General features: G+C 48.7%; 1 protein-coding gene across 5 annotated transcripts in view; it reads left to right on the forward strand.

The window, feature by feature from the left end:
* LOC135240471 (formin-like protein 2) overlaps positions 1–16,107 on the forward strand; it is a 63,668-nt gene that overhangs the window by 32,233 nt on the left and 15,328 nt on the right. For 4 of the 5 annotated variants that reach the window (XM_064309956.1, XM_064309954.1, XM_064309953.1 and 1 more), the window contains exons 4-10: positions 3,319–3,395; positions 7,643–7,726; positions 8,457–8,612; positions 12,243–12,351; positions 12,561–12,637; positions 13,737–13,830; positions 15,523–15,597. In XM_064309956.1, the coding sequence (XP_064166026.1) occupies positions 3,319–3,395; positions 7,643–7,726; positions 8,457–8,612; positions 12,243–12,351; positions 12,561–12,637; positions 13,737–13,830; positions 15,523–15,597 (672 nt within the window). Of the gene's footprint in view, positions 1–3,318; positions 3,396–7,642; positions 7,727–8,456; positions 8,613–10,387; positions 10,414–12,242; positions 12,352–12,560; positions 12,638–13,736; positions 13,831–15,522; positions 15,598–16,107 lie in introns of those variants that run through there. The other variant, XM_064309958.1, reaches the window with a different exon arrangement.

Genomic DNA, 16,107 nt, shown 5'->3' on the forward strand with positions numbered 1-16,107 from the left:
GGCTGAGCTCTGAGCCGCTTCCCTGTCTGGGGCTGGGGTGATGTCATCACACCCGCACGCACCAGCGCCGTACCTTTACCGCCAGACCCGCCATCTCCACAAGCACGTGGGGACGAGACACTGGTGGTGACTGAGGAGAGCTCCCCCTCCTTCACTATAAGCCCTTTGTGATGATGTAGTACACTTAGTATTCAGTGTGATGCCTCTGCCTGTGTGTAGCAATAGGTAGTCACGACCTGTCCCTTATAATGCATTATATCCTCATCTGGATACTTTATGCTCAATAAAGTGATTTTTTTCCCCCAGACATTCCCCTGAAACAAGACCGGGTAATGCTCCAGTCACGCTGTTTAATAGTGGAGACGGTCCGGACTGTGTGTGTCTGTGGTTGTAATTCAGTCGGTGCTGTAAATGAGATGGCTTGCAGTCTCTGAGTTTGGGCCCGGATGAAGTTAAACAAGCGGAAGGCGAGCGAGGATTACCCCCCTCTTCAGAGGGGGGGAGGGAACGCCGCTCTCCGGAGGTGCGAGGGGACTCGGGGAAGAACGTCGGACGTGAAAGGGTGGGCGGGGCAGTGGGCGGGGCTCCCAGAAAGGGAGGCGTCGTCCCGGGAGGAGGAGAGGGCGGGACCAGGTCCCTTTCAGAGGGGCCGCGAGCGTTTCACCCGGCGACAGCTCGGGGGATTTATAACGGGGGGGGCCGCGTCGTCCGCGCCCCCGGGGCCCGGCTCGGCCCCTTTTGTTTTACGCGGCGGCGCTTTGCCGCTTCTCGATCGAAGCCTCCAATCGTTCCCGGGGAGGATAGGCCAGTCAGCTGCAGCCTCCATGTTGGAGGGGGGGGAGTGGGGTCTGTTGCTGTGTGACAGAGAGAGCTCTGGGGCCTGTAGTTTGTTTTCTCTGTTCGCGGGGTTTGGCCGTACCGCTGCTCGGCCGCCGCGCGTGAGAAAACCTCGCGGATCGTTCCGCGGTGCCCGTCTCCCCCGGGGAGAACGCCGCCTTCCGACAACAGCCCTCGCGTCCCGCGCGCGGAGGTCAGCAACTCGCACGAGGAGAGAGCGAGAGGGAGAGAGAGAGAGAGAGAAAGAGGGAGAAATGGGGGGAGGAGGGAAAGGGCGAGAGAGGGGGGAAGAGTTATGCTTTTACATTCCTGTTCAGCCCCCCTTTTCTTCAGACTCGAACAATCGTGCCTCTGTGGAGCGGCCCCAGGTCAGCGGCTCCTCTATGCATGCGCGGTTCTGGCGCATTCCTCTGGGCGGCCCCCGGCCAATCGCCAGGGGAGGAGGGAGGAGGAGAGGATCCGTCCAGAAAAGTCCTCCAGAATGTCTCCGCCATTGATTTGTTTCCAGGATGACCCCTCTGGAGAGAGCGCTCTGTTGCTGTCTCTTTCTCTCTTTCTCTGTCTCTCTCACTCTCTCTGTTTCTCTCTCCCTGTCTCTTTTGTTCTCTCTCCCTGTCTCTCTTGTTCTCCCTGTCTGTCTCTCTCTTTCTCCCCCTCTCTTCTCCCTTTCTCTTTTCACTCTCTCTCTGTCTCTCTCTATCCTCTCTCTCTCGCTGTCTGTCTCTCCCTCTCTGCCTCTCCCTCTCCCTCCTCTCTCCCTCTCTCTCTCTCTCTCTCCCCCCTCTTTCTCTCTCTCTCTCTGCCTCTCCCTCCTGCAGCTGGTAGTAGTTATAGGGCTGCTGTAAGCAGGGAGACAGAGCCTGCGCAGCTACAGCATATCGCTAACATGTGACTTCCACACACAGACAAAAAGAGCTCCTCCATAACACAACACGGAACACAACACGGAACACAACACAATACAGCTCCAGCACAGCACGACACAGCACCGCACAACACAGCACCGCACCGCACCGCACAACACAGCACTGCACAGCACAGCACACCGCACCAGACACAGCACACGCCAGCACACCAGCACAGCACAGCACGCACGCACAAACACAGCACAAGCACAGCACCGCACGCAGCACAGCACGCGACAACACGCTCACAATCCACAACAATTTGTCTCGTACTGGCCGAGTCCCAGAAGGGCAGTTGGGTGGCGGGGGGGGGGCAGTCGGGATGGGGTTGGCGGGAGGGGGGCAGGGGGGGGGCAGCCCTGGCTTTCTCTTTAACCGCCGCTCGGACCCGGGGTGGCCGCGACGCCCCCGCCGCTTTACGACGTCCGCCCTGCGAGTCCCGCGCGCTTTCAGCGCTGATGCAATCATTTCATCCTCCGCCATCAGAGTCAGAAATTAGATCTTTGGTAAAATTGCATTTTCGGAGAGGTCGATTGGCGTCGGCTGCGAGCGACCCGGCCTCTCCGCCTTCAGAAGAGCGGCTCCTCTCTCCCCGCCTCCGTTTGTTTGGCGGATTTAAACGCGCGTGCTCCTCAAACGCTTCCGCCCGCGTTTTCGGAGGAAAAACGCAACGGCTGGATGGGCTCTTCAATCTGTAGCCTCGTAAACACAGGCCGAACTGCGTTCTGCGCGCACAGGATCACGGCTGTGTTCATACGCATCGTACCTGTAGATCTGCACCTTACGTGGCTCCATTTGCATTTTCTGCTCTAAATGAGAGGGGAAATGTAACGGGGTTTCATGCCGGTGTCATGAAGTCGATCCACGTGTGGTTTTCCAGTCCGCGGTCTCGCCATTACCTCTCTACGGCCGCCTTCCTCCTGTCGCAGTAACCATGGAAACTGCACAGAGAGCAAGACTGAGCAGTGTTTTTATTTATTTATTTTATTTATTTTATTTTATTTTTTTGATACACCATCACAGCCCAAATAGACACCATTCAACTGAGGTCACTTTATTAAGCAAACATGATTTACTGCGTTGGCAAAAATACAGAAGAGGACAGAGATGAAAAATGCAAGCCAACAAAGTAAATCAGTTTACTGTTATATCCCACAATATAGCTGAACATGAAGAATGGTGGAAATATTGAAATTTACAGGATCGCTTGCTAAATGTCTAATGCTAGATATTGACTGCTTTAAGCTGGAGTTAAAATGCAAATTTAATGTGATATAGCCTAATGTATGCGTATCTGCTATGGTTTGCGTGAGATAATGTGTTGTTGTGGCTTCGTACACTCAGGCATAAAGGATTCGCCGTGTCGTCTCTTGATGATTAAACGTCTTGCGTGCGTTCGTATTTAGAAAGCGCTGTTGTCTTGAAGCGTTGTATTTATTGCTTTTCCACTGAACTAGTGAGATCATCCAGTTCAACCAAACTGGCACATACATCACGGGTTGTAATCATGATTTAGCGCAGAAGGATCGCCGTGGCAACCTGGCATAACAGTCCATTCCTTTTTTTCCCCCTCCAGAAATTCCGCAGAAGAGTACAGGAGTCCACGCAAGTCCTGCGAGAACTGGAAATTTCTCTAAGAACCAATCACATCGGGTAAGTCGACGACCGGTCTCTCAGCACCCGAGTGGTCACGCAATCCAGACCCTGAGAGAGGCTTCTGTAGCACGGTCAGGCTTCGGTTCAGTCAGCAAAAAACCGTTCTCTGCTCTTCGAACGCTTGCCAACGAAAAGACGTATCTATGCAGGCCCGGTCCACAGAGGGGACGTGGTCACCGTTTTGATTTGGAGTCTGTGTATTTGATCAGAGACGCGCTTGTAAACGAAAGAGGATCGCTTATTTTTGTGTCCTCCGCTTTCAGTTTACTCGTGAAATCCCGGTCGAGGGTGAGGTTCTGCGGTGCGGGTCGACAAGACCTGCGTCACGTCAGAGTTTGAGCGCGAAAAAGTATCAGAAAACGGGTATTGGAGGAGCACTTTTATAAAGGCTGTGTGTTATTTGAGGCTTTAGCGCAAGCTGTATGTGAGAACATAGCACTGGCTGCTAAGCCAAGTAAACTAGCTGCTCCTGAACGCGGTCCTCTGGAATAGGAAGCTCATACTGGAGCGAGCCGCAGTTTTCCTGTTGTTGTGCCACAGAGCCTGTTGGTCAAGAGCCACGTTGAGGTGACTTTAACGTTCGGCTCTCCGAGAGGGACGACGGCGACGTAACGACAAACGAAGTGCGTTTCTGAGGCGGGTCTTCTGCAGAAACGATGAAGCCAGAGGGGCTCTAACCGCCCCGCCCCTCTTCTCGCCGAACTCTCGCTTCCTGCGAACGAGAAGCCAAGCCTTCGCTCTCCACGAGCGTCTGGTTTTAATAAGCCGCGGACGGTGTCCAGGCCTGATGTCATCAGAGCGGTTAATGAGCCCAGGTGCATGCTGGGTAGCGGAGAGCAGCATGTGTGGGTGGGGGGTGGGGGTGGGGGTGGGCGGCGGTGCTGACTAAATGGGGCAAGGTCGCTCGCCCAACGCTGCACGAAACAGGAAGTTGAGGCCGGTCTGATCCAGTCTGGCCACACCAGGTGCTGTTACACAAGACACTCGCAGGGTTTCAGAAACATGTGATCCCTCACACGCCCAAAGCGCACCATCCCAAAAACACAAAACAGGAGCCTTCTGGTCGTTGAGATCCGTCAATTCGTCAAAACAGATCAGTGGAGGCACTGTGTTGGTGGATTAGTTTGAAATGTTTACACAACAGGCTTTAGGATGATATGCTTCAGTTTGACTTGAAGGCAAACGCACAGCAGTCACAGATGTGGCGGGGTCAGTGTTCATACACGTGGAGCTCTGAGACTGCAGCCTGCGATGGGGAGTCCTTTCTTCCCCCACTGACGAGATTTCATAAAAAGAAATATGGCATCTGTGTGTTGGGCTGATAGTTGGTAGAAGTAGGTATGAGACAGAAACTGTACGCAGTCTGTTATTTATTCTGCTAAAGGGGGAGTCTGTTCACACAACAAGGTGTGTGTTCAGAGTCCCACAGAGGGGGCAGTCCCTCTGAGCATTTATATCATTCATACGACATTGCTTGTGTTTACTTTCGTCATCAGCAAAACCGCTAGCGTTATTTGTTACGCTAGTTTCTGGAATGAGGTTAATAAGGTTAGATTTATTGCTTCTGAGAGAGCCAGTTTGAGCACTCCCTGACACAGTCCAGTCCCCTCCCATCTAACCCACAGTGTTAGTCATAGTTAAGTAAGCTGAGGATAATATTGATTAGTTATGTTAGTAAAAATACATATAAGGTGGAGACCAAAAGTCTGAGGACAAGGCCAAGTCCTGGTCATTATTTATCAAGGAATAATGAAAAATACGGTACTGCATTTACACTTCTTATTTAAGAATAGGCTATTGAGAACAAGAGGAGCTTATTAGCATGTCATTCCCACCGCAGTCTCTGGACCTGAACCCAACCAAACATTGGAGCGGTGGAAGGGGGAGAAAGGCCAAACATCAAGTAATATCAACAGATGATCTGGGGAGTGTTGAGAAAGTGCTGGGATGAAATGGAGGATGAGGTGTTGCGTAAGATGGTGGAATCAGTGCCAAGCAGAGTTTGGGGCGGTAATCGAGGCGAAAGGTGGACACACTGAGTACTAACGTTTTCTGACCTTCAATAAATACCTACACACTTTTTTCACATGAATAAGAAGTATAAATGGATTATGATAATTGCATTAGCCCTTTCAAATAATGAAAACAATCAGTTATTGGCAGTGTCCTCAGACTTTTGGTCCCCACGATGTATAAAATATAACTCATTGACACATTTTAATTCCAATGTGTACTTTGTACTTTTGCCTGTAATGATGAGTATTTAAGTTAAGCATGGCATTTGATTGATTGTTGTATAGTACTTTATGTGATGCTGATCTCATGGCGATGGAACAAGGGCAGGCATTTGTAAAACCTGCTTGAGTTTGTTTCTCAAAGTTTAGGAGTGACGTAGTGGGAGGATTGAATAGTCGAAAGTTCAGTTCAGGAAGTTCAGAAGTGGTCGCGGGTCGTATCAGAACCGCTCCGAGCTGCAGGGCCCAGTGTGAGGCCCGCTCCAAAAGAACCAAGGGGTTGCAGGTTTAAAAACCTCTGGCTTTCAAAAGATATTCAAATGGATCGTTTCGAGCTCCTTGGTCCAGTTGACGACGACGATGTCGAACGAGGTGATGAACGCCCCCGAACACGTCGCTCACGGTAATAACGCGTTGTCCGTTGCGTTGAAGCCGGACGGGGGGCCGTGGCTACCACCTGACGTCCACCTCACGGTGTTTCATCGCATTAAAATCCTGTGCGGTTCATTCAGCCAGAACAATAATGGCAGGCAGACAAACGGAGCCGGTCCACACGGAGACGCACGCCAAGCCTTTTTGTAACGGCTAATTAAGCACGTTGCCCGACAAATTATTCCGCTCTTCATAAATATGGAAAACGAGATCCGGACTGGCGGCTGAACACGCGAACCGTTTCTCGGTAGGGCGAGGGGTGAGGGCGAGGGGTGAGGTTCCCCTCCTCGCCATTTGCAATTCAACCCGAAGCGGGTTAAGCCCTCCCCTACGGAAGGCCCGGTACAGCGAGACGCATAGGTGCGCAAACGCGGGAACGTGAGTCTGATCTCGTCTCGAAAGTACTCCGGCAGAGAAAAAGCCGCTCTCGTGTCTCTGCGCCGTTGCATTCTGGGATGGCGCTGGAGGCTTTGAAGAGCCCGTTTCGCTTCATTAGTATTCCCGTGAACTGTAGGAGGAAGCCGCAGAACGCGAGGAAGAAAATAATCGAAAACCAGACTTGCAAAGAATCCTTGTTTGTCAGGACTGGGATGAGGGGGTCCTGTCTTGCCTTCATCATTTGTGAGAACGTTCCAGGGTTACCAGGGAGACGATGTTACTCCCCCGCTTCCCTGAAACGACTGTCTAATTTTACCTGTGGCAGATGGGTGGTCTGGTAAACGTAGATCCTCAAGTAGTGTTGACACGTTTGCGCTGTTGCTGTTTTGTCAGACAACATACACGGTTAATGCGAGCGAGTTTGTTTTTCCGCTTTTGGCTAATATGTAGCTGGATCTGTGGATGGCAGTTAGGGATGCCACCAACCGAAACGCGCTGACCAAGACGCAAGCCTAGCTGGAACCAAATTACTGCACGGGTAATTTAATGTCCCTGCAGGAAACATTGAGCGCATGAGCCGAAGCGGTGTTGTTTGCCTGGTCTGGTCCTTGCGGTGTGTAGCCTAGCCGTCTAATTTCCTAGCTGTTAAACACTGCTTTGTTGAAGCAGAATGAAACTGCATTTGGCCCCGGAGGAGGGGAATTCATATAACCTTATTTTGCTTATTGCATTGCTGCCAGCCGTCGGGAGATGTGAGTTATTATGATGCTGTTAGAGATCTGGAAAAGATTATGTTACAGCTCGGCTATAACCCTATTTTTCAGTATCTCTTAACAAAACTAGTTTACTGGCGAGCATTTAGTGAAAATATTGTGGCATTTCACAGTATAACAAAAAACATATTTCCCCAAACCCATAGCGTGGCCATTTTTTACACCAAACATCTGACTGTAAATGACCTGTATTTTGGCATTTTGCTTTGGGATGAGCATAGATAAGGTCTCTAGCCTAATACAATAGTAGCCTACAGGCTTTTGGTTGGCTTGTGGCAGCAAAAACGTTTGCCATCTCCGCCCCTGACTATACTATCAGTGAATAATGTGCAATCGTGATGGGCCTTCTCCTGTATGTACACTTGTGCCATCTTTTTGTATTTGTTTTGTGCACATTTCTTTTAACTCTTTTTAAATTTTTTTTTAGGTGGGTCCGAGAATTCTTAAATGAAGAGAACAAAGGTCTTGACGTCCTGGTTGAATACCTTTCTTTCGCACAGTATGCAGTCACGTAAGTCTTGCTTTCAGTTCTTGGCACATTTGCACTTTTTACCATAGTACATCTGCACCCCAACAGCTGCCAACTCTTGGCAACAATGAGTAATTTTTGGTGTTGAGACACATCCCAAGTCATTCTGTTTCGCTGTACGTGATCTATTTAGATAAGTCACAAGGTTTCCATTCGGAACCAAGAGCATTTTTAGCCCTGGCGGGCCGTTTCCGTTCTGCTCTTTTAATAATTGGCGTTTCCTCTTTTCGGTTCGCCCTCAAATGGCTGTTATTCAGCGTTAGCACATTCTGTTCCCCAAAACCGCTTGGTAAAGCTAATTAAAATCCCAACTGCGGGCCACCGCCATGACTTGGTGTATCCCCTGGTTCAGAGCCGAAATGGCGTTCCTCTCAGGGCTGCTTCACAAACCCGGCCTTCCTCCGCAGACGGGGAGACGCAAGCACGCTCTTTTATTTCCGTCCTTTTATCGAAGCTCTCCAGCCCGAGAGAACGGTTTGGCGCTTTTGTCGAGCGCTCCACTTATCAGGGGACATGAACGCTAGTCTTTGGGACGAACATTTTGGCAGCTTCTCAGAACACGGAATTCTTGTGTGTCGCTGCTTCCCGCGAGTGCTTCGGTGGGCTTTTGTCGCGTTTGTGGTCTTCAGGAACGGCGCTAAACGGGCGGTTAGCCTGTTTGCGCCATTTGGTCGTTCCCTGATGACATTCCTGAACCCCCCCCCCCTTCCAGGTTTGACTATGACAGCCTAGAAAACAACATGGACAACGCAGTGGACAAGTCCAAGCCGTGGAACCGCTCCATCGAGGACCTCCACGGGGGAAGCAACCTCCCCTCTCCCGTGGGCGGGAATGGTATCTCCCGCTCAGGAAGGCACCCTTCGCTACGGTAAGGGGTCTTCCCCCCCAACACACAAATACACACACCCATTTGGCCCTTAACCGTTCTGGTAAACTGGACGCCCTCCATTTTTTAATCTCCGTGACGAGTCGAAGGCAATAGTACTTGTAATTGACAAAAATTAAATCAGGTGTTCTGAATTACACTGGTACCTAAACTGCATGTGTGTAATTTGGTATGTACGCACTGGTCGCACATGATTGCTGAAAAGCCCATTTCTGAAGTCATGAGGCCTGTAAGACTTTAAATGGCTTAGGCCAGGTCTCCGTGTCGCAGGGTTGGTAGGGTAGACCGGTTATCCAAACATTCCTCTGGGTTTACTGACTCGTGCTGGACCTTTACGCTCATGAAGCGCGGTAGCCTTTTGTAACACCAGTGGGGGTCATTTCCAGTCTTTTTTTAATATTGTGGAAAATCTGCTTTAAACATCAATGTTCGTACCTGACAGAGTTTTGGTATATTGAGTAGAGTTGCTGTTTGAAAAGTTTTTCAGGAAGTAAAAAATATTTTCAATCTTTTCATATTTTCATTTCTATTTGTAGCGCAAATGTGTTTAAAGCAAGAAAGATAGCGAATATTTCAGAATCATTGTGTAAAAAAAAAAAACCTGTCTTTTTACAATGAATGATAGCCTTCAGATGCAAGTTGATTTTGAATGGTGACAGTACGCCTGCAGGCTGCATAATCACAAAGGAATACTGGACAAAGGGCTCTGTTAATGCAGCTTTGAATAGCGCACTATTCTGTTTCGCAGTTAAAGAATGATCTGTGGTCTTCACGTGTCCGTATTTATTTGCGCTGTGTAATTTACGCGGATAGGCTTTTCAGGTTACTGCTAGTTTCTGTTCTCCAGGGTGCAAACTGCTTCCTCCCTCCAGGCCTGTAACCCTAGAGCAGGAGTGAAGCTTTATAAATGTTTATGGGTACTGCAGGGCACTGTGGCCTGTGAATAAGCAGTTGTGTGGATAACTCTGTTCTGTTCCTGTTCTGCCATAGTTCCCTCTTCTGTGCTCCCATCGTCAAAAGAAGGCAGGTTGCATTTTCCCTGTGCCTTGAAATCTAAATTAAATAGAAAGCGCCCTTTTCCCTGTATAGCCTGCTTCTCCACAGACATTTCTGACTTGCATAGATTGCCTCTGATAAACATTTAGTAGTGCTGGGTAATGTAGTTCTCTTTAGCCGCAGTCAGGTATGCTGTAGAGGCCGATTCTTCTTTCCTGGAAGGATGAATGGCAATGGCACGTTTGTATTGCTTTTTTGCACACCTGCAGATTTCTGTCTTGTGATTTGTAGAATTCTGCATGCGGCATACCTGTAAATTGGGCCCGCAATTTCAGTAGAACTCATCCTTTAAGGAGCTGCAGGCCCTACAGTATACTGACATCTTGTACACTTGGAACAAAGGATGGAAGAAAGAATTATTATTTTCAAAATAAGGTGTTAAATGTGCATTAAATTATATTACAAAGGATTTAACATATCTGATGTGCTATTTAACGAGTCTCAAACAGTTTCATGAAAAGACATCTCTCTTTGTGTTAACTTTATCCCAAATGTTTCCAAGACCATAACCTTAAGATAAAAATAAAATAAAAATCCTCCAAAATGCAGGTAGTTGACGTGGGGGAAGGAAGAATCGCTTTATGGCATTTTAAGTCTCTTGCAGAAGTTTACAATGTGATTTTTGTCATTAGCTGAAAATAAAACACCTTTACTTTCTTAATACTGCACCGCACCCTCAAAGGACTTCCGGGCTTTTGAAATGCCCAAAGTGCTCACGGGCCAGATGGTATGTCTTCTCTTTTATGTGCTAGAGTTCATAGTACAATAGCAGTACAGCTAGTTCTTGTTGTTGCAGTTGTGTTGTAGTGAGCTCGAATTATTAGGCCTATATCTTAAATAGTAGTAGTGCTCTAGCATTAAAAGGTAAGCGGTACGCTGTAAAAATGTGTAGCCTGCAGCTAATGAAAAACTGCCAAAGCCACTGTTGCTTTTATAAAAGCCCTTTTATGAGCTGTTCTCCTGAAAAGAGGCCTGTTATGACAAGTTTACCGACTTAGCAAATGGCTGACTGACTAACCGTCTGACTAAACGCGAGTCAATAGCGATCGAACGATCGAGGATATAAGTCACAGTTCTTGCGTCAGCCGCCTGTCTTCGTTTCTCCTGTATGGCAAGGCGTCCGTACGCAGACTGCTGGAAGCGCTGGAAGATATTTTGGTGCAACGAAGAAAAAAAACGGGCGGAGCACTGCTCCAATTCTGTCACTTAAAAGCAGCGCGCGTGTGCGAGTTCACGTTTTTATGTGAGAGATGGCTCACGCACCTGAAAATAGATGACACATACACACACACACACACACATACACACACATGCGCGCAGAGCAAGACGTGCCTTTGTGAATCATTGCAGTTCAGGATATGAGGTGTCCGTGACAGGAAATATCCAAAGTCCAAACATGAATGGGAAAGTAATTGCTTGTTAAAAGTTGCTAAATTCTTTATGTTTGTTTTACTGATAAATGGCTAATGGTAATGGAGTCATCGTTAAGGCTTCTTTTGTGACTTCCAGTGCTACCCTTGTGTCTCATTATCTTACAAAAACTGCTGTGTATTTATTCAAAGCTGCCCCAGGTCTGTGGGGACGGAGGCAAGGAGACGTGGATTTCACTGAGTCAGGACACAGACAGAGGCAGTGTCCAGGGAGGCACACAGAACTGAAGCAGTCAGGAAAAAGATACAGATTAAAACTGCAGATGTTGTCTGGGGGGTCCATCAGTCTGGAGAGTGTGTGTGTGTGTCTGCGTGTGTGTGTGTGTGTGTGTGTGTGTGTGTCTGCGTGTGTGTGTGTGTGTGTGCGTATATGTGTGTGCATGCTTGCGTGTGCATGCGTGTGTGTGTCTGCGTGTATGTGTTTGTGTGTGTGTGCACATGTACTGTGCGTGTGTGTGCACGCATGTGTGTGTGTGTGTGCGTGCGTGCATGTACATGTGTGTTTGTGTTTGCATGTGTGTGTACCCCCCCCCCACCCCCCCGGGGTTATGCTGACTAGCCAGTGTGTTACTTCAGCACTTTCCTTTCATTGTGGGGCGGCTGCAGGAGAAAGGCCTCTTTCTGTTTTTGTCTGACGAAAGCTGTGCAGATCACTGTCCTGCATGCAAATGACCTCCGCCCATTGTTCTGAACGCGAGCCCTATCAGCGTGTTCGGCCATTAAGTTAAAACAATTGCACAGACGTTTCTTTTTGGCTCTTGGCAACATGGCTGATTGTGGTTCTTTGTTTGTTTGTTTTTTTGGTGATGCGTGTACAACTGGATTTATTGAAAGTTGTATCTGTTTTGCTTTTAAGGAGGTGTCGTAGCCAGTGAGTTGGCAGGGCAGGTCTTGGATGTGGTTTTAATAGAAAGATTGTGGCCAGACTGTGTCCAACCTGTCTCCAGAGGAAAGATCACTCCACCTGCCAGTTTAGACACAGAGGGGCGGGGCTAAGGGGTTCGGCTTCGGACTAATGAAAGCACTTTTGCAACAACCATGATGAACGAGGCTGTTCATTCTACAAATGAGGTCACTTTTAAAAAAACATATTTCACATCTTATTGGCACGTTTCATATTTTACAGGTGTAACACGTTGCCGAGCCGGAGAACCCTGAAGAACTCCAGATTAGTTTGTAAGAAGGAAGACGTCCATGTTTGCATCATGTGTTTACGAGCCATCATGAACTACCAGGTGAGAGCACACACCGTGTCAGAATATAACATTGCAACAGTAATGTGACACAGTGCATAGCTTTATGACTTTAGCCAGTGAGGTCTCTGCCCTGCGTGGCTCTCCTTCTCCACCTGCTGGTTCTCATGCTGAAGAAGGTCATGTGATTGTGACATCGCAGGAGCTTGTTTCTGACCCGTCTCCTAACCCCTCCCTGTTTGACCCCGCAGTACGGCTTCAACATGGTCATGTCCCACCCGCACGCTGTGAACGAAATTGCACTGAGTCTCAACAATAAAAACCCCAGGTGAGCTTTCTCTGAGCCCGTCGAATGAAACGTCTCTCGGAGACTTAGCCGCAGCGCGCGCTTCTGCCTGGTTTCCTGGCTCCTCCCACGTAGCGCCAAGCCAGCTGTGTCCAGACCAGACAGAGGGAATAGTTGCAAAACCCTCACGGCACCACCCGGGTTTAGAAAATGTACATTTCCCAGCATGCACCAGGTGTTCACGCAGGCAGGTTGAGGCAACACTGGAAGGCTCGTAAACACTGGCAGTTGCATCTCAAAGCCAGAGGACTGTGTGTGTGTGTGTGTGTGTGTGTGTGTGTGAGGGAGAGAGAGAGTGTGTGCATGTGTGTGCTTGTGCATGTGTGTGTATGTGTGTGCGTGTGTCAGAGAGAGAGAGAGAGAATGTGCATGTGTGTGTGTGTGTGTGTGTGAGGGAGAGAGAGAGAGTGTGCATGTGTGTGTAAGAGGGAGTGTATGTGTGTGCTTGTGCATGTGTGTGCTTGTGCATGTGTGTATGTGTGTGCGCGTGTCTGAGAGAGAGAGAGAGAATGTGCATGTGTATGTGTGTGTGTGTGTGTGTGTGTGTGTGAGAGAGAGAGTGTGTGGATTGCAGGAATGAAATCTCTCTTTTGAGACTTTGTAATGGAATGGAGATTTATCTTTAAGCATCAGTCTCCAAATATGGTTTTTTAATATAGTTGAGGTAACCCAAGTTCACCCGTGAATGGAAATTGGCATTGGATCCAACAGTCCATTTTCCAGTATTTAAAGTAATAGGTTTTTGTTGATGTATATACATTTAATTTAATCTAGGTGATGAAATATTCTCTTGTAATATTGCTCAAAGTACACCTGGTCTTCTGATTAAAAAAAAAAATCTGTTCTGAGAACACAACTTGATATCAGAATAAGAAAGAAATGCCATGATGAAGAATAGAACAGAAAATAAAGTCAGTTGTTTTAAAACCTTTGCATTTCATTTTTGTTATAAGAAGCGCTTTGAATATTTGAATATTTCTTGAAATACCCATTGTAGGATATGACATATTTTCCCCTCATCTTAATCTTCAACGTAATCTGGAATGCCTCCAATCTCTGTTTTTTATTTACTCTCTTGCAGAACCAAAGCTCTCGTTTTGGAGCTGTTAGCGGCCGTTTGTCTCGTCCGGGGAGGACACGAAATCATCCTCTCTGCGTTCGATAACTTCAAGGAGGTACGTACGAGCCGTTTCCCTTCCCGGATTTGCGCGCAACGGCACGCGTGCCGCTAAGACGCATACGCAGAGCTCGTCTTAAACAGGGAAACGTCTGGAGATCTGAAACCGATTTCTCTATTACGCCTGAATCCAAAACGGCCTTGCTCAAGTGCCCTTTGACACACACTGTCCCACATTTTGAAGTGTGCGTGTATACTTGCTGAGCTTATAGAAATGTTTCTTTTTTTTGTAGATGAATCACAGATCCAGAGAATTTTATCACACAGTCCAATCTTAGGGCAGCATATTGAGGTTTTCTGTTTTTTTTTCTGTTGGTCTGTGTGTGAGCGCGCGCGCGGATTTGAATTTCACACACAGCTGAAAAAAAGAGGTGGTAATGTGGAGCCTTGGCTTCCTAACGCGAAGTCCATCTCTAGCCCAGCACTGCAAAGTAGGACTCAACGAAGGTTAATGCAATATTTACACGAGTAAGATGAAATATTGAAGGAAACGGCAGACTGCGTTCACCTTATATTAGAGGTGGAAGCCGTCCCTCGTCATAGTCATGAGCGTTTCCTGTCATCGCGGACACCGCTACTCTTTTTCTTATCTTCCTCAGGAAAAAGGAACTGGACTGAAAAAAAACTCTATAAAAATCTGACACGCAAATTGAGCTTTGTTTTGACGTTGTGTGTATTAATGAAAAGCATTAACACTTTCGCGCTACAAAATTAAATGTGTTGTTCGTAAGAAGGCCGCGAAGCAGAACATTTTTGCATTAGGAAATTGAGAAAGATGGAACAATTGAGAAGAAAATGTATAGAGAATAGAGAATAAAACCACAAGATTATGGGCAAGAGTTCAGTATGCCCTTGTGCATATTAGGGTTGAAATGAAGACCCACAGGAACAGGCCCCTGGTTTTCATTTCCACCATAATTTGGCACACCTGATCCTATTAATTAGCAGCTCAACGGGATCTCTAGCTTTTGAACGAGGCGCGCTTTGTTAGGGTTGGACTGCGAACCTACAGGGGACGGTAGATCTCCAGGAACAGGGCTGGGCTAGCCCCGGGTTAGCACATATTCTAATACGCCCGTCTTGAAGGGCGACAGGGCGATTCCCAGGTGAACCGGGTGTAGCCGTGGCGATGTGTGTGTTCCTCGGCCTGGCTCTGACGGAGCGGCGGGGGGTTCGGGGGCTGGTGCGCTGGACTGTGTCTGGGCCTTTCTCCTCCGCACATAAAGGGCGGCGACCTTGTGTGGCCCGTCTGGCTTTTCCCCTCTCTCCGCTGAAGACGCTTCATTGTGTCTTTATCCGTCCCCTGCCCCCCTCTCCCCCCCCCCGGGCCAAAAAAAGGCCCCCTTATTGCTGCCCGTGTGGCTGCCTGTTCCCCCGCGCATTACTACTGTACGCATGCTAATCACAGAGGATTGCTAACTGTACACCTGGGGATATATTTTCAATAAATAGCTGTGTGCCTGACTTTGCATTTGGAAAGGTGCTGGTATAGACTTCACCACGTGCTGTACAGGACCTGATGAATCAGTATTCTGAGGCTCGCAGAGAAACCAGGAGGAACTTCACTTTGCTAAGCCTGGTTCCCGGTCCAGCTCTGTGCCACAGACGGAAGGCGCGCGCTGCACCCTGTCCTAAAAGGCCTCCTCTGCGTGCCGGATCGCTTTATCGACCCCCTTCTCCTCTGCCTCAGGTCTGCGCCGAGACGCAGAGGTTCGAGAAGCTGATGGAGCATTTCAAGAACGAAGACAACAACATCGACTTCATGGTACGTTCGCCCGCGCCCGCAACGCACACGGATCACGCCGCTCATTAATTCGGGACCCATCGGCAAACCAAAAAACTGCTTCTGAATAATCCCCCCTGAGGATAGATGTGTTTTAGTTTCATTTTTCAAGTTACGTTCAGTTTTTTGGCGCTTTTAATGATATTTTTAAAACCCCTGAGCCGTGATTAGTCTGAGTCCGCGGGGATGAGTCCCGTGCCGGCGGCCCGTGCCGCGCGTCCGGCGGGAAGCGTCTGTGTTTGCGCGGCGCTCGTCCGCGAAACCCGCGGGCAAACCGTGAGTCATTCTCACCGGGGTGCGAAAGCGAAAGCCGTTCATCACCGCCGGGATCTCTCCCCAATACGGGCTTCCTGTCCGTGAGCGCGGGGGCGGCATTAATGGAGGCACGGAGGCTGCTGGCGGGAAAAAAAAAAACATTCTTAGTCAGTCGCTTATTTTTGACAAAAGTTCCCCCACCCCCCCACCCCCTTCAACCGGTAAGGGTTTCCATTG

The sequence above is a fragment of the Anguilla rostrata genome, chromosome 15, assembly GCF_018555375.3.
Source record: "Anguilla rostrata isolate EN2019 chromosome 15, ASM1855537v3, whole genome shotgun sequence".
NCBI lineage: Eukaryota > Metazoa > Chordata > Actinopteri > Anguilliformes > Anguillidae > Anguilla > Anguilla rostrata.